Below are 21,558 nucleotides of genomic sequence, written 5' to 3'. Positions count from 1 at the left end.
ATTGGTAATTGACTTTCTACCAACCCAAAAACAATCGCAAATATAAAAACGTTCGAGTTTAAATTATTTATAGATCATTGAAAGAGCGTTGCCTTGGTGGTCTGTATGGCTTTTTGATGACATCTATAATTTCATCTTGAGCTCTATCATATTCCTACAAAATAATAATATCACCTTTAATTTTATGTTAAAATTACATTAAAACGAAATAGGATTGGAGAATTGTGATCTTATTTCTCTCAAGTGTGGCTAGAGATTGTATTAATTGCAGAGATATTCAATGTTTACACTAAAGAAACATAGACTGTATTTAGTCTCAACACTCATTCGCAACTGAATTTGTAATGAGATTGCAGTAGATTCAGAAGGAATGTTTTACAAATTTATGGGATCCATTTGTCCTTTATCCTTTTAGCGTTTTATGAACGCATTTTTGAGGTGAACTACAACAAAAAAATATACACAAATGTGTAGTTTAAGCCATAAATATTTTACCCTTTTTCTGCGAAAATATGTTATAAATATATTCATCTCCGAAACATATGACAAACAGCATTGTCGGGGGCTTAGCGGGCATTATCATGTGGCAACATAGCCATAGGAGAGGATGACATGACATAGAGTTGTGTGTGTGTGTGTGTGCCCTTTGACAACTATTTGTCACCTCACTCTGCGAATGTTGGAACTCAAACCGAAAACGAAAAACGTGACTAAATGTTTAACGATTATTAAAGTGTTACTAGCAAAATGTTTTGGGAATTGGAAAAGTTCTCTACAGCTCAAGGTAAAACTCATTTATACGTATGCACAGAAAGCAAACAAACAACAAACAACAACAAAAAACCGGCAAAGAAGAAGAGACAAAAACAAAAACACCTTTTTTCACGCGTTTCCCGTGCGTTGAGTGTACTTGACACATTGGAAGAAAGTTGGCGCGGGACTTTCACCTTCGTGAGTTATTTTTATACTCACATTTTGTGTTGTTGGAATTTAAAATGCTATTGGGTAGATGAAGTAGGACAGTTTACACACGTGTCTGTGCCATCATCATGGATGTACCGACAACATGCATGCGAGGGCCATACAAGACTTTGCCCCATCAGTAAAATAGTTTAATCATAAAGGTTTTCAAAATTTAGCTGACAAGCTAGTCAATGTATATTTGATTGAGCTTAAGATATAAAAAGTCACTTTTCCCTTTAACAAACATTCTCTAGTTTTGGCGGTCAAGCCAAGCATTCCCGGCTTTAACAATATGAATATATATTAGACATTTAAGAAGTCCATAGTTTATGGTTTTCTTTTCTTCCGTGTTTGTTTCTCTTCAAAGAACATTTTAAGAAAGAATTGTCTAAAAAGGAGTAAAAAAATGGTTAAAATGTATTATTTATTCAATTTCGCATGATCCTGACTGGTAGGACTAGTGTTCTTGGTCTCAGCAGATGACGTTTGAAGGCCCACCCGATGAACCCTTCTGCAGATTTGCTTTTTGCTTATACTTATTCAAATTATTTCAAACAGAAAGATCTGTTAGTAAAAAGGACATGCTTGGGATACAAAGCATTAGCTCTTTAATACATATATGTATATTATGTATAAGTATTTGTTTCAGACGTGGTCTAAAGAATTTGCCATATACCTTCTTATGTATAGGTAGATAGGGACACTCAAGGTAAGCTAAGGATTGGAGTACTTACCTCAAAGCCCTCCCTCGTAAGTATATTGTGCCATGTTCGTATGTAAGTACTTTTGTAAGTGCGTGTTTTGACGGTGTTGTCACCGTCATCAGAGTCACAGGTGTTGCTGGTGTGTGATTGTCAGTTAAAGCGCATCAAAAATACTATGACAAGCCTCAAGTTATTCTCTTTCCCTGCTTGTGTTTCTTTTCTCTTTGCCACTCACTTAGATTTCCCCAAGGGGGTTTTGTTTATGGTTTCTTAAGAAAGCAATATACACAATATTTGGAAACAATTTAACTGCAAACTCAGGGATTATCCAATTGATTTAGTTTGGGCATCAGTTTTCATTCAGAGTGAAAGTCACAATGTAACTAAAGTGCAATCATTGTATCTGTTAATTGCCTTTCACTTGATGTGGTCTTGGTGGCAGAGCAAAAACTAATTAATCATTATAAATTTATCTAGTTATTTCAATTGAAAATAAGTCAAACATTGTGTTTATTTTTTGCAAATTGGCAACAAATTGTTGAAATGTAGTTGAAATTTTTGCGTACCTTATATATGATAGTATAAGGGTATATTTGGATCTGTGAAAAGAAGATACAAATGTGGGGTGAATAAGTTATGTTAGATTATATAATAATAAATCCTTATGTGCTTATAGACCATTTTACTCAAATTTAGTTTTCTTGTGACACGATGCATAATATCAGTACAGGGTGAATTAAAGTCGGTGTCCCAATGCAGCCAATAGACTTTGTAATGTTTGACAAGGCCATTTGGAACAGTAAAAACTCATTAAAATTAACACTAATAAGCTTTTGTTCGGAAACTGACAAAACAAGTGACAAAAAAGATATATAGAAAAGTAGAGAAAAACGAGCAAAAAAGCGGAGAAAACAAAAAAAAAAAACAGAAGAAAAAACGAGAAACAAGTGGAAATTGCAACATCAACGACATCAACATGCAATGGACGAACAGGACAGGACAGGACAGGACAGAAGAGGACAGAACAGGACAAAACAGGACATGCCACTCGACGCCTCATTTCGTTTCGTTTCATTTCGTTTCGTTATTATTTTGTTTTCTTTTCATTTCGTTTCGTCTCGCATTCGTTTGACATTCGCGTCGTCACAAAAAGGTTTCCGTTGTCCTTACCCCCAGCCCCTCCTTCAAGCATCGAGTGGAAACATTTTTTGTTTCATGGCCCAACAAATTGGGCAAAACAACAAACAGCGAGAACATGAAATATACATGCATGACGTCTAAAGGAGCCGACCTTAAGTTACCCTTTATTAAGCAGTTATTTCGTAAGTCTATACAGATTAAGGACCTAAATATCTTTGTACATCCAATTTGTGGTTTGTGAATTTATATTTCCAGTTTTGCAATATCAAAATCAACCAATTCTATTTCATACATCAGCAATTAAAAGGACTTTGATACAGGAAGACATTATTAACAATGGCATACAAAAAGCAGCAGAAGCATGCCCCACGTTGAGTGTTTTGGTATACAGGATATGCATAAGAACAGCAAAGAAACATTTGCGAATACACAAAGAAAGAGCAAATAATGTTGCAACATAAGCGCCATCTCCTCTTATGTACTTGATAAAAAAAAAAGGAGGCAGCACCTCCATGGGGAGGTCAAGTTTTGGTGCAAGTTTATGGGGTCAAGCGATTTTAAAAATTTGTTTGAGTTTTTTCAATTTAAATTCAGATACAATTTGCTTTAAACATGCTGAGTGGGTATGAAACATTCAATCGAACGTTAGCAAAGCAACTCACAATAAGAACTATTAAAGGACATTCACATAATTGCCCTCCCAGGGACAAGAGTGAGTCTGTTCGAAAGAAATCGGCAGATTTACTCAAAGTTTTGTCGTCAAGTGTGAGACACTTTTAGTAAATATGTATCAACAAATGACTCACTTAACGAGTTGCAAGTATTTAAAGATTTCAACGCACTAGAGCGCACTCTAGCCACACATCCGGACTTTCCCCTCCTTTCACATTTTTCGAGTCTGAAACTTGTGCTCCACCTTCTTCTTTGACTTGTTAGTCCTTTGCCACTGACAAACTGCACTTGCAACTCATTAAAACACATATTTGCCGTAAGTTTCACCTTGCTTCTTTTTTGTTCTTTGTTAAAAAATTTACTCGCAAACCATTTAGTCGTATCATGTCCGGACTGGACTAGAGTCGTGTCGTCAAAAAAGAGAGGGGGGAAAAAACTGAAGCAAAAAAAGTGGAAAAAAAGAAAAACGCTGAGCAAAAGCCAACGTTAACCACATGGCCGAGACATCTGTTTGCCGGCTGGGGAGTTGAAAGCAGTAAGTGGAGTGAAGAGTGAAGACGGTGTGCCATGTCCATCTTTCCGAGTTGCGTGTGCCCCAGTCAGGTACTTAGCTTTTAATTATGCCAACGGCCAGTCAGAAGAAGGCAAAAGGGCGAACAGTGGGCAGAACCATAGAAGGAGACAAGTTGGACAGGTGTCACCGGATAAATCGAGCACGACAAGTGTAGTTTAAGCATTAGTAATTATTATATACGCATATTAAAACCATGAAAACGAGTTGCTTTAACATAAAACTAATCTCATTTCAAAAATATTTCATGATACGAATACCTATATAAATCTACATTTCGTTAAACTTAAATATTTAAGTAACTCAAGGACAAACAATTTGCTTACTTTCTCAGTGCATTTGGCTTGAAGCGTTACCCAAAAAAGTATGCTATACTTTTTAATTAATCACGACTCTCAAACGGATGGGACATAAACAACGCTTTTGTCGCAAGACCCGAGGCACCCAAAAACGAAAAAAAATTCTTTAGATGTGTTCACTAAAGCTTAACACATCCGAAACAGAACAGCTTTACCTGAGTATATACAATATATATTTTAATTTTTATAGATAACTGAATTCTGAAACTACAATGACTTTGCATTTGATTGATTTGTGAACTCAAAAGTATTCGAGTAAATGAAATTTATTTTCGCTTAGATCTAAATGTTACAGATCCCAATACATACATATTTTTTGAATAGGATATATAAAATATCTTTAATCTGACTTGAACTAACGCCAGGGAATTCGTTTGATTCGTTTGGTTGGTAATGATTTCAAGTAGTGTTTATTGAAACCATTCAGCTCAATGTTAGGATTTCTTTTGCCCACTGTATCTAATCGACTTGGATTCTCATCGGCTTGTTCTAGTCTGTGAGTTGGTACATCATTCTGATTATCAAAAGGAAGGCATATGCAGGAATGGCACGGCGAATTGGCATGGGATGACTTACTTAAAGAGATCTCTGATTGCTTGCTTAGGGCCTGAGTCGATTGTGACCGATCCATATTCATAAGGTACCCACTTGGTTTAATTTGCAACTTGATGGGCTGACTAAAAGTTTGCATCCACAGTTTCTTTTTGGGCTGAGACAAGCGATCCAAACGTGAATAGTCGGGCCCTGGACGCTGTTCAATTTTGGGCTGCTCCTGAGTATTTTCAGCTTTATTTGTGTTATCCTTTATCAATGGCTGCCATTCATTGGGATTCAGATAATGTGGGGAAATGGTACCACGCAGAGAGTCCAATCCTTGACCCATTGGCACTGGTTTTGGTTTATTGCGCGATGATTTTACCCATTGTGACCAGGCTTCTTCACCTAACTCGCGACGCTGTTGCTCAAAAATTAAATTATATGAATCACGCTCTTCGCGTTCCTCACGTCGCCGTCGCATTTCATTTAACTTTTCTTGTTCCCACTCGTAGAGACGATGTGATGGGTCCTCCTCTGGACCGACATGGGGAGATGTTAAAGCAGTCGTAAGAGACTCCCGTTTTCCCAGATCCTTGCAGTTGAGATTCGATGTGGATCGTTGCAATTGTCTTGTCTTCTCGGACAACCAATTTTCGTATTCGGCCTCTGCCAAACGAGCTCGTTGTTTGGCCCTCTCCCTCTGAGCCTCGGCGTAGAGGCGCTGCTTCTCGGCCAATTGTTTTCGAGTTTCACTGAAACCACAAAGAGAAAGTGAAACATGTGAAAGAAAGATTCAAGAATACACACTTTTTAGCTGTCAACCAGGAACAGAATGTCATCAAAGATGCTGGACGATTGCCACTCTCTTTGTCTAACTTTGCCTTTGGTTCAGTTGAAAGTCTTGAATTAGAAGCCTTTGATAGCAAGGTACTATGGGCATCGACCTCATGCTTTGGACACTTCTTAACACTCTCTTTGATATTCCAGCCCATACATGGTTGTGGCTTTATCACTTTAATCTGGTCCAAATCAATTTTAATCATTTTATGTGTCCCATTGGCATAGTTGTCAAATCTCTGGGGATGATCATCACCTCCAAACCTACAGACCAAAATGCGACCTCAGTGTCAATTCTGTTTTACACTATAAACTCAAACTCCGGACTTACAATGCCTCTCGCTTCGCTGGCTTGCAGTTGATATGCAAATTGTGATGGGAGGCCACAGTCCGCTGTTCGGTGCATAGCATTACCCGCATTATCTCGTTCCCATGCCGATCACTACTGGCCACATATGCCATTGCGTTTTTTGCCTCCTGCAACACAGTTAAAACGGTACAAAACAAATTTTGTTCTACTTAAAAAAAAAAAAAAAAAAAAAAACTGTGGCGTAAGTAAATTGTGTAAAACGAATTGGAAACAAACTGATTATAAGTCAAAGGCTAACTCGGATTGTGTGAAAAGCAAATACATTACGATTTTTCAAATTTCTCATTTCTGTATTTCCATTTGAATTCTTCATTTCATTAGCCAACAAATTTATTTGGAAAGTCTTCCATATTCTCTCCCTCTCTCATCAATCTTAAGAACCTCATCTGTTTTAGCCCCTAACCTTAAATGGGTACTAACAATTGACAATGTGTATTCGATTATATATTCAAGAAACTTATTCTGACCTTTATTAATTTCAAATTTACTTTAACAAACATTCTCTCATTCTCTCAGAGATAAGAGAACCATCTCTGATAGACTTTACTAGTTCGGAAACTTGTGTTGGGACAATAAACATTAACATTCCTGGATCATGTCAGATTCTGCCAATCAACAAAATAATTCTTTCATTATACCCATTGCACTATGGTCTGGATTTCGATTTTTTTTGGCATAAACTACAGTTTGAATGCTAGAGAGTTGAAATTTTGCAAGCATGCTGGAAATACTTAAAGAAATTTTCAATTTTTTTTTTTTTTGGAATTGCACCATGGCTTTACCGCGATTTGTCGAAAACTATAAAATTTGACCCGATTGCATACTTTCAGGCTGCATTTTTAAATATTCGGAACTGTTTTGACCAATTAATAATTATAAACATGCACAAAATAAATAGTTAAAAAATTTTATTTGTCTCATATTTGGTAGTGTAGAAAAGTGGTATGAAGAAAATAGATTTAAAAAATTTTTGTGGTGTTTCATTGGCATCGTCTTCTTCTTCTAGCTCTTTGTCGTGAATGTTCTCCTCAGAATTAGAATCACAATCAGATTGTAAGTCCGATTCATTTCCAGATAAATCTATATCTTCAGTAGACGGTAACTCCAGAAGACTTAAAACTTCTTTGGGAAGAGGTTTTTTCGGGTTTTTCCTTTCCCTCTCCTTCAAACAGACACTCTATAGTAATGGATCCGAGGAATCCATGGCTCTATGAAAAATGTCACTCATTGTATTGACTCGACTATCTTTCCTTGAATGTGATCGTCTGTTTATTAAGTGAATTTTCTAGGAGCTAAGCTAAAGCTTCATCTGGAGTAAGTGGAATGGGTTCTTGCATTTGACGTCGGTTTCTCGTTTCAGTTGAGTATTCAGGTGTTGTTAAAGTTTTTCTTTGGTAGCAGAAACTGCTGCATGCACGTGTTGAGATTAGTCTCATTTGCAAGCTCACAAGCCAGTTTCCTTTTTAATCGTGCCCCTGCATTTGCATAAGATAAAGGTGGACGTCCTGTTGTCTTTGGTGTCTTACAATTTTCGTTAACAACTATTGATATTTTAGATTCCAGCCAATTAGAATGCTTGGACATAAATCGTTCCAACATTTGGTTGCATTTCAATAGGTTATTTTAATGAATGATTCAAAATTACTTTTTTTTTATCTATTTCTTTTATTTTTTCGTATTCCAGATGGTTATTGTTGACTTTACTGTAGATCCATTCTGATACAGATTTTATTTCTCGATTGTTGCTGCACCAAATATCGATGAGTTCTTTATGACAAAATTCGAACTTGATGAATATTATCAAATTAATGGAAAAGGGGGAAAAACGGGGCGAAGGCATTAGTTTGCGATCAAAGACGACATATATAGGTACCAACTTGTGTCATTACTTTTTGTCAGCAGGTGTCAGCTCGTTAGTTCTATTCCACGAAACACAGAGAACGCAAAACAATTTTCTAAAAAAATACACATTTATTGGACATTACACAACACTTAAATCCTAGTACTACACATAAAATAAATATATACATAAAAAACTACATACCTTGACGTATATTTTCCATATTTTAAATTATTTTTATGTGCAAAATTCCACAAATGGTGGCACTTTAAACTTTAGGTTTTTTTTTTACTTTCCAAATGTCGATTACGCACAAAGCACACGTCTGACTTTGAGACCCTGGTACGAACGCAGGGATGCCATTAAAAATTTTTTTTTTTATCGGTATTTTATGCTCAGGGTATCTACTTTCATAATCAATTACCAAAACCACCGAATCTTTTCATGAAAATTTGGACTTTATGCCAAAAAAATCGACATCCAGACCATAGTGCATTGATAAACAGAAAATCTTGTCTTAGCTCAATACTGAATCGGTAGCAGTCAGACTCACTCTAATCAACTTGTGTAAATAATATCCATATTTTATTATTATTAAAAATTTGTATATTTGGTTTAAACTAGTTTGCTGATACCTTCAGTGGCAACTTAACCTAGCTTTACATTAAAGGGAAAAAACAATAGATTACAGGTGTTATTTACATATGATGAACAACGTTACATTCAAAATTACAATATGACTATTATTATTCATGGGATCTATTAGGGAGATCCGTTGGGTGGTATCGCTTCAGTTTTCTCTTCCTTGGTTTGGTAGTGAGACGTCTGGGTAGACTATTTGAGTGACCACCGAGGCGTTGCAGATACTTTTCTGCATATAGCTTCATAGCATCACCCACCTTAGGGACGCCCAGGTCCCTTTCAATATCCTTGTTTCGTATATACCAAGGTACGTTGGATATACGCCTTAGAATTTTTGATTGATCACACTTATTTTCTTTAAATTAGATGTAGCTGCAATTCCGTATATTTGTACTCCGTATTTCCATATGGGGCTTAGTATGGCTTTGTAGATTGTCACTTTGTTGTGTAATGACAGTTTATTTGTAGGTGCGAGCAACCAAGCCATTTTCCTTGTTTTCGCCATTATAGACTGCTTGACCATGGTAATGTGGGATTTGAACTTTAATTTCCTGTCCAAAATGACACCCAGATATTTATAGGAGCTCTTGTGCTGGATTGTAGAACCCATCATTGTGATGCCTCCGCAGGAGCCCAGTCCATAATAAGTACCAAAGCTGAATTTGGCTTAAAGTACCTACCTATATTTAAGTCGTCTCTGGGATTTTGTACATTAAGATTATAAAGTAACATTTGTAAGGTTCCCAATTCGAACCAATAGCCCAAGATATTATTTGAGATTCACTAGATAAAGGTATTTTCTATTAGAAAGCAAAGCAAGGTCTCAAAGTCAAAAGTATGTATACATTTAGTTCAAAAACTTTTGCCCACCACTGTATGCCATATATAGATGTATAGAGTTTTACGAGTTGAGTATAAATATGTACATACACAAGCGGCATACATTTATTTTTGATATTTTTATCAAAAAAAAAAAAAAAAAAATATTGCAATGGCAAACAAATGTTATTGTCATTGACGTTGCCGATGTGAATGCAGTTTGCTTATTTATAAAATGCGCATATTTTGCCAGAGAAAGTAGCCAAATAACAATGTCTATATACATTCATACACACACACATACATGTATACGATATGTGTGTTTAAATATACATATATGTACATATATATAAATTCGTGTATGTGCGTGTATATAGATATGAGTATGGATATCTCTGAATAAATATATTTATTTATATATACATATATCCATGTTCATATTTTGTATGCATTTTCATGGCAAATTTACATAAAATAACTGACGATTCAATAATACATATGAAGAACAGATGTGGGTGAGATGCCATCATTTCATTTGATGTGTCCGACGCGTGAAAGCAAAGTGCTAAATATTGATGCTTCCGGTATTTTCTCCTTCATTGTTGTCCTTTTATTGGCAACGAGAGCTACTGGGAAAACCTTTATGGACAAATGTGACAATTGGTTTTTGAAACGAATGCTATAAAAGACTTGTTGTTGGGGTCTTGATTGGCGATTTAAATCTGTAGTCCATCAGAAGGGCTAATGATTGAGATTAAAACAGACCTTGTGCTTAATTAGTTGGCTGCAAGTTAATTGATGCATTTATTGTTGACAACATTTTTTGAGTTGGAATTCTTACTTTCGTTTTCCATCTGCTCTTTTTCCCATTTCCATTGCGGTTGATTTTTATATTTTTATACCCTTGCAGAGGGTATTATAAAATTGGTCAGATGTTTGTAACGCACAGAAGGAGACGTTTCCGACCCCATAAAGTATATATATTCTTGATCAGCATGAGAAGCTAAGTCGATATAGCCATGTCCGTCTGTCCGTCTGTCCGTCTGTCCGTCTGTCCGTCGGTGCGTACGCGTTTTACTCAGCCATCTTAAGAGCTATCGGGATGAAATTTTTTTGGGAGCTTTTTTTTACCCGGGTGAGATAAAGTATGAAAATCTTTGGGATCGGACTACTATATCATATAGCTCTGGAACAAAAATTTTTGCAAAAATTGGAGTATCCCCATGAAATTTACCAATATAATAATAAGTTACAGTCTATATAAATCGGTTCAATCGCTGCCGGCAGCTCTGCTTGCTGCCTACTACGTCACCATCTGTTAACAGAGCACATGCATACACACACAGACGCAACGCTACATAAACTGTATGTGTATGCGTGCGTTGCTTTGCTTAGGGAATGAGGGAAGAAGAAGAACAAATTGTACATAGTATGAAGAGTAAAATTGTTTTGTTTGTATATTAATGAATTGAGTTGCAGAAAACAAATTTTGAACATGTGAAATTATTATTGTCAAGGACTGCAAGGGTATATAAACTTCGGCTTAGCCGAATTTAACTTCTTTGATATTTGTTTACCATTTTGTTGTTGTTATTCTCTTGAAAAAGGGAAAATGCATACTTCGCGCTTTTCACAATTTAATGGTCGAAAGGATTTTCCATTCACATTTTTGTGGCCCACATTACATTGCCACACTTTATTTCCCTTAGGTTCAACGCTTTGATTTGATTTTATTCGCTTTTCTGTCATAGCTCTCCTGCAGCTCTCTGATTTGGACTCGAAATCGGTCAGACAAAACACACACACACACACACACACACATAAATTAGGTCAAACGTCTGCATTTTTCAATTTTATTGGCGCCAAACATACACCCATACCCACAAAAATACAACCACTTCTATGAAACCTGCTTCTTCTGCTGTGCAAGCAGAATTATTGACCCCACCATCAATTGGTCGAGTTAAGCTCCGATTCCCTAGACAAATAAAATATTTAAATAAAATATGCCCATATATTCTGTCTTTTTTATTAGGTCAAATGTTATTTTCTTATGTTTTACTTTACTTCTTAATGACAATATCAAAGTAAGTCCAAGTCTGACCCTTTTTGTTTACCCCACCATTAATCTTTCCATGCCGCTGATTCTGCCTCTTGCGGTCCTTTCACTTTCTTATCGACATTTTTAGAAGGAATCACTAAAAATATGGCAATCAATAAAAAATATCGGTTGTCAGCGATTCGTTTTGGAACTTGTATTCATAGGGTAATCTAGGGCTGTAATATGAGGAAAGTTTGCCCGTTAAAGTATGCAATATGCAATATGATATTCCTTGTTTTCAACAAATCAATAACTAGCCGTATGCCTTGCAATTTATAAAGACTCTAACAACAATGTTTACTTCGATGATTGTTATTTAGGCACAGTACATTCCAAAAGTTCTTTAAATGCTTCAAAATACGCATTACCGGGCTGCTTATTGCATACTTTAAGGGTTGAATTTCCCCCATTCTATGTTAAACTAAAGCAGAATCCGTCTCTAAAAGTTTGCCAACAAGCTTGAAAGTATAGGGAAATGTTTATGATTACGTATACGGCATGTGGGTGTATATACTAATGGGTGATAAGGGTAGGCGTGGCCAATATAGTCCAAAACTAAAGTTCTACTTGTTTTAGTCATATATGTATGTATGTATGTATACCAAGCTTCAAGAACACGGACAACTCATGTTTATTTGACAAACAACTTCATAACTAAATACTCAACCAGACATTTTTGAGTTCATGAAAAAGTATTTTAAGTTCGATGGATGCTCTTTAGTTATTCACGACCCTGTTATATCTTAAAGGCCATATTATTAGTTTAATCTCTCTATTACAAATAAAGATCCCCTAATTTAACAAAGTCTGGAATTTGGAAAGTGCAATTGACAATTACTTTTCATGTCAAGAGTTGAAACCGATTAATGTGGCTCGAACAGATCTTGAATTTGATTTCAATAAAATCATTTGTTATCGGAATGGAGAAAAGACTTGATTCAATTTTTGGCTAGAAAGGAATATGAATGAACTGGAGGCCACCGCAGGAACCATCGATAATTGAAAAGAAAGATGTCTTAAGTTGGCCTTTGGATTTTCTTTGACTTAACTTCACACACCCGTTCTCTGGTGTGCGGAATGTGTGTGTTAAGCAGCCCAAGAATTACGTTTCACTCCAATGATTTGCATTCGAATGTATTTAAAAACAAAATTACATAATTTTTGAGTAGACTTGTAACATTTCGTTGGGATTGTTCGAAAATGTGATAAAGAATGTTTTGGAAAATCTTGGCACTTAACATTTGTATGTACATGGGGGAATTGATTTTGTTTTATGTGTAGCACTGTGTGTATGTGTTCGTGGCGTTCAGATGTCTTAAATGTTTGGTTTTCACCCATCGGAATGGCCGGAAGGAGGGAGCAACTTGTTGTTTTATCGATGTCCAGTGTGTGGTTTTTGGCATTTCAGAGTAAAAAGTTAGTTTTCGCTTTCATTTTTCGCTTCAAGTGGGCTGGCATACCCTTCAGTTGTTTGGTAGAGTATGTCCAGAATGCGTTGAGCGAATGGCTTGTCACGGTTTTCGTTCGACTCCTGGCATACGATCTCGATGTCGCGCAGCTTTGAGTAATAAAAATTGCGGTCCTTCTCAATGTCATTAACTTGAATACGCATCTCCTTGATTTGATTGAACAGCTCTGGAATAATGTGACCGTGTGACAAGCTCTTGGAGCGCCCAGACGTTGGTATACGTGGACGAGCCTCAGATGACAGCACATCATGATCCTTGTTCAGTACAATCGAACGTGGCGTAGCGCGCCCAGTTTTGCAGCCATTGGAAAGTGGGCCAGGTCCAAAGCCCATGACTTGATTATCACGTGCCGCCATGGCATCATATTTGCGACCATTGCAATTGGCACGGAAGAACTTGCGGAACCATTGCAAGAACTCCAAGTTGTCCTGAAAACGACCCTTCACGAGTCGATCAATGGGTATTATCTTATCCACGGACATCTTCTTGAAGGCGGCCTGCAGTATCTTAAAGTTCTGGATATATTCATGCTCCAGATTGGTGCGATACTTGATCCGCTTCAGGGGCACCGAATTGGGGAACATCATGTCCATAAACTGGCAATAGGCAGCTCCAGTACATAGTTCTTCGATCTTGAGGAACTGCGACTGCATGCATCCATTCAGCCAGGAAAGCATTTCATGCCGTGATAGGTTATCTGATCCATTGGTGCAATACACATTCACCGCCAAGGCCATTTTTCTTCTCTAATTCTTTTTCTTTTTTGAATTTCAATTTAATTTCAATTCGATTTGTTGAATTTTGCCGAAATTTAGGTAGAAAATCTACAAAATTTATATTTTTAATTTTTTTTTACTCTCTGCGAACGGCTCTGCTCTACAACTGCCTACAACTACCTCAAATCTGTTATTACATCTAAGCAAATCGAAACTACAATGACTATGACATACAATGTCATCGAATACTAGATCAAACTTTTCTAGATTAAAGAACAGGCCAGCCTACTTATCTCTAAAGACTCAAAATCAACCTTCCAATGGAAAAGTCTATCTATTCCACTCCCATATAACCCAGAGGTATAGAGTTCAGCATTAGTTTCTCTATTTATTTCTAATAAAAGTTTAAAGCTTTTAAGATTTGCCATAAAGAGCCCTAAGGAATCCTCCAACACTTGGGACACTCGGTAAGAACCAACAAAACTACTCGTCTGGTACTTTGCGCTGATTCTCAATGGCTTTCCGAAGGCATTTGAGCAATTTTTGTGGCATTAGGAAGAGCCAAAAACGACATCGACAAGGATATCGTGAAAGATGCCAACCAAGCCGAAGAAAATGAGCTACAAAACAACGAAAAAAAACAATTTCGTAAGCTAAAAGGTACGAAAAGTTCTTTCTGATATTGTTGTGCTTCTTGCTGTTATTATTATAACTATTATTTTTATTATTATTGTTATTATTATTATTTCTATGGAAGCAGGCAATGCGATGCTCTACTCTGTCTAGCGGGGTCGGCATGAATTGTATCTGTACACAAATTACATACCTTATGACCGAAATTGGTATACCCTTTTACATACTTTAGGTTTGATTACCATTTTCATTCATTTTTGGTTCAGCATTGCGTTTAGGATCACTAAGATTAGGATGGATTTTCTAAGTTATGTGCTTGGACTTTGGCTTCCTTAGAAATACAAGTCTTCTTTTCAAGTGATCTTCCTGTTCGATCTAAGAAGAAACATATGAAAATGAAGGCAGACCCTTTGCTTAGGGTATAAAAATACAATTCGCTTTTAGCCGTACACATGTGGAAAAAAAGTCAACTAACATGAAAGTGCAAAAGGCAGAAAACAAAAAAAAAAAAAAGAGAAAGTACAAAACTACAAAACGGAAACGGAAGCGGCCAAGCTGCCAACTTGCACTTTACACTACACTTCTTTGTCCAGCAACAAAAAAAAAATGGAGAAAAAAAGGAAAGAAACAAAAGGGGTGCAAAAACGCCAAAGCGTAAAGAAAACTTCCTGGAAAAAAAGGCAACTCGAACTTTTGAACTACACTTTCATTTAAAATGAAGTCATTTTTGTCTAGTTCCTTTTGACCAAATTGAGTCTTTCTGCAACTATTAAGGCTAATCATTGTGCTGAGTTAGAATTGATGGAATTTGTCCAGGTAAATCTTTGAGAAGCTTTCATCAGCTTTTTGTGACCTTCTCATTCAGCCATTGGGGTTAGGGTATTAAAGATTTCGTCAATCAACGTCCATTGCGTATATCCTCGAACATGCTGGTTCGTTTCGATGTACTTTATTCTTGACTTAACAATAAGTTGACAAACTGGCATTGAAAACTCTCAACATGCGACAAAAAGAATGTAACTACGACAAAGATCGTATGTACATATGTACGTATACGATTGATGGAGTTAGGGAGGGATGGAGGTACTGAGGGGCATCTTTGGTTATTATGGGCGGCCCATAGTAAAGTTGACGCCGAAAAATGACGCCAAATGCCGACACGGCACATGGTGGTTGCTGGATGATGCCAGTTGGGTGCATGGGGCAGTTGGGGTAGGATGAGTTATAGCTTGTGGTCATGTGGCGCATGTGGCGCCAGGCAATGCCACGACAAAGCATAGGAACGAGAAGAAAAACAAGAAAATGAAAGGAGGGGGGGAAAAACATTGCAGAAAAAATTGTTAGTAGAATGAAAAGTGAATGTCGTCGTCGGCAATACCAATGCAACGCCGAATTGTGAAAGTTAAATTGAATGCATTTTTCTTGCAATGTTTTCCAAGGTTTTTCTTTTTCATTTTCGGTTTTCTCTCCCTGTTTTCATTTTTTGGCTAAGTAATGAAATTTCTAGGGCAAGGGAAGTCATTTCTACTTATCAATTCAATCGATCATCGGTGTTTGTTAAATTGTAAATTTACTTCAGGCTAAACATAGAGGCTTTGTTTACTTACAAAACGAAAACTGCATAAACTTAAAAGATTCACAGCTTCTTTCTAAGAAACAGGAGCTTATCGAGAGGCATACCTTTAATTAAGAGTTATTCTTGTGTAGGTAACATCAAAGTATGGAGATAAAAAGGATAACTATTTGCTACCATATTTAAGAATTCCTATGAAAAGAATTCATTTGGCACCTTAGAAAAAGAGAATGATTACACAGGCCGACATGATTTTTGCTGACGTTAACTTGAGAGGTGTTCTTAACTAATTCGGGTACGCTGATTCTAACAGCATACTTGGTTTTTGTCCATCACGTCTAGATTTTGTGAAATCTGGAGATCTGGGGTTGAAAAATAGGCACCCCAAAAGTATACTATAGAAAGTTTGAAACAAAAATTTTCAACTTTTTTTACGGATTTTAGAATATTTTGTGTAAGAAAATTAGTTCTTTTTACACACTAATAAATAAACAATTTGTAAGACGCAGCAAATTTCCACAATTCTTCAAAATTTAAAAGCAGACAATTCTTGAAATCCCTATAGCATACTTTTTGGTTGAAATTTTACTCATTATAGAACTATATCCGAAGTGTAAGATATTATCCATTATAACAAAGAAATAACTCTTTGATATTTTGTAAATTCCTTTTTAATCAAGCCTAATATATTAATAGGATAAAATAATAATGTTTTTAGTACAATATTATGCTTATATCATGGAAAAATATATTGCAAATTAGGTCATTTTGAATAAATTGAACGCATTTTTTTCGAAATCCTGACGTGATGGAGAAAAACTAAGTACAGGGCCGTGATTAGCAGCCCCCAATTACTATAGGAGACCTACTGAACTTCAAACACTTTTTCATGACCTCAAAAATGTCGGCCTGTGTTATTGAAGCTCCTTATAGAACATTGAAACTAGAACATTGCACGAATACATTCACAAAGCAACTAACCGAACGAACTCATTCAAATGTATTCAGTTGATGCTTGAAAAACAAGCTATTAAGGAATGAAACAAGTGCTCTGAAACAAAGTATCTGGTATTTGTTAGTGAAACGAAAACAAATAGAGAAGAGTTCAACTCATTTGGAACTGACATCAAGTTGAACTCGAACTAGGATTCGGAAATATGAGATCTCATTGAAAGTAATACAAGTTCTCACATGAAAATTATCGATGGATTTTCAAATTTAAAGCAAATAAAAGTTCTGGTAATAAACGAATTAAGACAATCTCGTTGAAATTGATTCGTGTGACCAATTGTATATATGAAATATAAAAGACAACTGAACTGTGTAAATTAGCGAGCATACAAATCTTATTACTAGAGTTATACACCACGTACTTGGGACATAGTATAACCACTAAATTTTCCAAATCTTTTTCACACATTTCAGACCTTGCTGTGGACTAACTAACAGCACTTTGTTGTTGGCTTTTAGTTCTATGCATACACCACAGACAGACCCAAAAGCGCAAGAGACATGGGGGAGGGATGAACAGAAAGTGGGATGGTGGAATGAAGAGGGCAAACTATGTGGGTACAACAAATAAATTTGATAGGAAAATCCGAAAAACTAACTCGCTTAATAACTTACACTTGGAGTGGCAAAAAGCAAACAAAAGTCTGACCAATTCTCCAACATGCTATCATCCCCTGCCCTGCCCTGCCCTGCCCTGCCCTGCCCTGCCCGGTTTCCTCTTCCAACCATAGACCGACCAGGTATAGAGCTTCAAGCTTATTCATTCGTTCAGCGTTGGCGGGGTTGGCAGGCGGAGAGGAGTTGGCGGACGGTGGTGTGGAAAAAAAAAGTTTGACAAACCAAACTAGGGATAGGGGAACCGAAGCGATAGAAAGACAGTGGGTTGTTGGTATGCGTGTGTTTGGGATTTGAGATTCGGTCTCGGTCTGGGTCGAGGTTTGAGTTTGAGTTTGAGTTTGGGTGTCTTTTCAATTGTGCTGTGAGTATAATAACTTTTACCTCGTCCAGGATCAGTTTTGTTAGCTCAAAACCCAAAAGCCAAAAACCCTGAAAAAGTAAAGAAAAGTCTCGGCAAAAAACAACAACAACAACAACAGCATCGACATCGACAACAACAACACGAACAGTAGCAGCAACTCGTAACTGCAACTGCAAATTCTGATGCTGATGGGTTCTAGTTGGTAACTGGTTTAGATCCAGGTGTAAAAAGTTTTCAATTTGCTTAATCAATGAAATGCAAATTCTCCATTTTTTAACACTCTTCTTTTTTTTTTTGTTCATTGCGTTGCCAGCTTATGATAGAAGCTGTTTTCCCAATTCACAGCAAAAAGTTCATAAATTTTTGAAAATTAAATTTAGTTTGAATGAATTTTCAGAGATTACTCTATTTTCAAATTCTCTGCCATAATAATCATCAAGTCATATGCCTAACAGTTTTATAAAAGAAGAGAAAACTACAATGAAAACATAAAGGAAATTAAATTTTATATCGTCTACTCTAACCGATGTCAGTTGACCAAATTGTTTAACCAGCTTTTCTTGACACAAATGCCGTTGCTTTTGAATTGTCTGGGGGGCCCTTTTGACTCATGACTTGCCTGACTGATCATTGTTTTGGTTAGTGCTTGTTTTTGCTGTTGTTCAACTTTATCCGTTTGTTTAATGAGCTTTGAACGAAGATAGAAATCAATGATGCGAATTTTATATGCCTCGGACACACAGAGAATTGAATCGAATCGAATCGAAGTCACACAAACCCAATATGGCTTTGGCCTACAAAATACTCCGTAATAAAGAGAGAGAAGCATGCAAACAAAAGGTCCAGTTAGACGGACAAGGAAACAACAAGAATACAACAACAGGAAGGAAGCACACAAAGAAAGGGAAAGGCAAGGCAAGGGGTCTGCCAACTCGATTGTTCAATGAGTTGAAAATGTAGAGAGAAATATTTTTGTTATACTAAAAATATATATACATATCCATATAGATATTCATACATATATTGTATTGGAATTGTTTAGAACATTTTTTTTTTTTTTTTTCGTTTATTGAAAATACTTCTCACACCGTTTTCCACCTTCTTTCCTTTTATTAGGCCAATTGTGTGTCTGTCCTTCTATGTCCGATTGTGTGTCGTTCTATCGGTTTGTTGGTCTGTATCCTTCTCTAATCAACCATAAATGAAACATTTTGGTCATAACAACAATATTTCTACAAATTTATTGCATTTTAAAGGCATATTGCTCATCCATATGTTCCTTTTTTCGATGTCTATTTATTTAATACACGCACACACACACACACGCACACACACACACTCACATTCACACAATTGAAATTGGCGCCCAACGTGGGTGTAAACGTATTTAAGGTATATTATCTCAAATAGTCAGCGAGAGTGAGAGCTAAAACAGGTCAATTGGAAAAAGCATTTCGTTCAGGGTCAATTGATTCTAATTACTTTTCGGTTCTAGACTTACTGATTTTTTGATAACGCACCAACATAGATTGAACTCTGGGATTAGATTATAGAACATCCACGTATTCGGTCGGCGTTGAAGCATTCAATTGGAAATGCATACATATTGATGTTAAATTAGAGGCGTAGTTAAGTATGTTCTTAACTTACCACCTGCTCAGTTTTGACCCAACTAACTAGCCTAACACAAGACAACAGCACACATTTCCTTTCTCACTAAAGACAAGGTGAAAGAAATTTAACCCAATCTTCATTTACTGAACTGATCCTATTTCTAATAGTAAGGAGTTTTGCTTAGGCTCTAGATCAAAACATTGAGTTACTGTATAAGAAAGCAAAAGTATAGCATACTATTGAGCGCAAAACTTCAATAAAGAAATGAAATGAGAAGGCTGTATGAGACTAAAAAGAGGTTCCCACAAATAGTAATTCCTTTCAGCTTCTGGTCTTTTTGTGTTTTCAATGAATTTCCTCTAATGTCTAATGTTGATTAATGAGTTTTTGAGAGAGAAAATGTTTCCATATGACAAAATGCTAAAGGTGTCTAAGATGAATGCCTTCCTGCTACAAATTGTGAATTTTTCATATTTTGCAAGGGGCAAATCTAATTGCCAGACGCAACAGGCTTCAGGATTCAAAGCCATTTGCTATATAGGTGCTGACAGAGTTATCTCCGAGGTTGAGGGTTGAGAATTGAGCTTGCATACCGATGCGAAGCCAACTGAAGCCAACATCACATGGCACCGCACATGGTGCACATGCAACCTACAAGTCAAAGATACATGACAGAGTGTGAGACAGAGACAGAGAGAGAGAGTGCGAGAAAGAGAGAGAAAGGGAGGGAGGGACAGGTGAAAGAGAAAGGCAACTCTCGTTTTAGGGATTTAATTAAAATGTCAGTCGGAAGTACGTACATGGTGATGCAGGGAGAGTATCAAGTGCCGAAGGGAACGCATACCTAAGGGCTTCAATGAAAATGCAGCAGTAGTTTGTCTACACTTTATCGTCGTAGTGTTTTCTCTGTTCTTTTATTTTATATATATCCCTTTTTTTTGTCTTTTATTTTGCGCTCCCAGGTCTTTTGTGTGTCTGTCACTAAACTGTCATTAAATTTTGGTTGCGCATAGCTCAAAGTTAATACGGGCAGAGGAAAGGAAAGGCGAAGAGTGGAGAGGAGGCTAGAGAAACGGAATGGAAAGAAGCCTGCTTGTTGATTGAAAAATAATTAAATTTTCCCTGTTTTCCTTCCTTTTTTTTGTTTTTCTGTTTTTGGGTTGCGACCCAGTAAGATTTATGTGGGTCGAAGGGACAACCACATGGCGTAAGCCTTTTGTCTTAAGCAAACAGTAAACAGATGACAAACAGGCAACAGGATAACAACAGGATGTCTGGCCCATTACCAGCGTTGCAGCCCCCTCCACCCCTCATTACCATTACCAGCAGCCACTTCCCTATCGGGTTGAGTGTGCGTGTGTGTTAATTATGACAATTACAAGGCAATCGATTCTCTTCATATTTATGATGCCCGAAATGAAATCCATTTAACAGCACATAATTCACTTGACACTTGACACAAAGCCCAAGATGAAGACCAAACCAAACCGGAAAATGATAAATGATGACCCAACAAACAAGACGAAGAAAGCAACATGGAGAAGGGCAAGAGGCAAAGAAGAGGATGATATAATTTGACTCAGTCAATTTCAGTGGCTTCTGGACACAAAAAAAAACCCATGAACTTAATCTGTGAAGAGAAATGGCAACAACAAGATCAATCCCAGACATTAAACAGATTGTCCTTAGTTTTGAAATTAAGGCTCCAGGCAATCGACAATATTGTTCAGCCTCCAAGTGATCTGTTAGTTTTTTAAAGCAGCCAATAACTCTTATTTTGTTCTAGCCCGTAATGTTCATTAGTCATAAACTAGTAAACTAAATTTCAGCACAGTCACAAGAACTACTTTAGAATTCACTCAAGGTGAATGACGGCGAGCTAGACTCACGCTCTCGATTCACCTGGTTTCGCGAATCCCGCGGCGAATTATCGCCAATCACTTGAGCAATAAATGAACCGAAAAGTCGTTATGCGACAAAACGAATGACGAATCCACACAAAGGCGAC

General features: G+C 36.8%; 1 protein-coding gene and 1 pseudogene across 3 annotated transcripts; both read right to left on the bottom strand.

The window, feature by feature from the left end:
- Positions 1-4,659: 4,659 nt before the first annotated feature.
- Positions 4,660-6,368, bottom strand: LOC137583527 (coiled-coil domain-containing protein 34-like). Of its 3 annotated transcripts, none has more exons than XM_068298593.1 (4): positions 6,115-6,367; positions 5,754-6,047; positions 4,986-5,698; positions 4,794-4,923 (listed from the first exon to the last, which is right to left on the bottom strand). In XM_068298593.1, exons 1-4 carry the CDS (start codon positions 6,243-6,245, stop codon positions 4,919-4,921), a joined length of 1,143 nt encoding a protein of 380 aa, XP_068154694.1. In that variant the 5' UTR covers positions 6,246-6,367; the 3' UTR covers positions 4,794-4,918. The 3 variants fall into 3 exon arrangements, with proteins under 3 accessions (XP_068154693.1, XP_068154694.1, XP_068154695.1); XM_068298594.1 differs by having other exon boundaries at positions 4,837-4,903; XM_068298592.1 differs by having other exon boundaries at positions 4,660-5,698; positions 6,115-6,368.
- A 6,305-nt stretch (positions 6,369-12,673) lies between these two features.
- LOC137583478 (microtubule-associated protein RP/EB family member 1 pseudogene) lies at positions 12,674-13,939 on the bottom strand (annotated as a pseudogene).
- Between the last annotated feature and the right edge of the window lie 7,619 nt (positions 13,940-21,558).

This window comes from Drosophila tropicalis, unplaced genomic scaffold, assembly GCF_018151085.1.
Source record: "Drosophila tropicalis isolate 14030-0801.00 unplaced genomic scaffold, ASM1815108v1 contig_867, whole genome shotgun sequence".
Classification (NCBI taxonomy): Eukaryota; Metazoa; Arthropoda; class Insecta; order Diptera; family Drosophilidae; genus Drosophila; species Drosophila tropicalis.
Note: the sequence above shows the minus strand (reverse complement) of the source record. Positions and strands in the feature narration are given on the sequence as shown.

Coding starts and splice junctions, on each gene's coding strand:
- LOC137583527 (XM_068298592.1), bottom strand. CDS start 6,245: ATGGCATATGTGGCCAGTAGTGATCGGCATGGGAACGAGATAATGCGG. Junction 6,048..6,114: donor CCAGCGAAGCGAGAGGCATT/GTAAGTCCGGAG, acceptor TTTGGTCTGTAG/GTTTGGAGGTGATGATCATC. Junction 5,699..5,753: donor TCCTGGTTGACAGCTAAAAA/GTGTGTATTCTT, acceptor TTGTGGTTTCAG/TGAAACTCGAAAACAATTGG.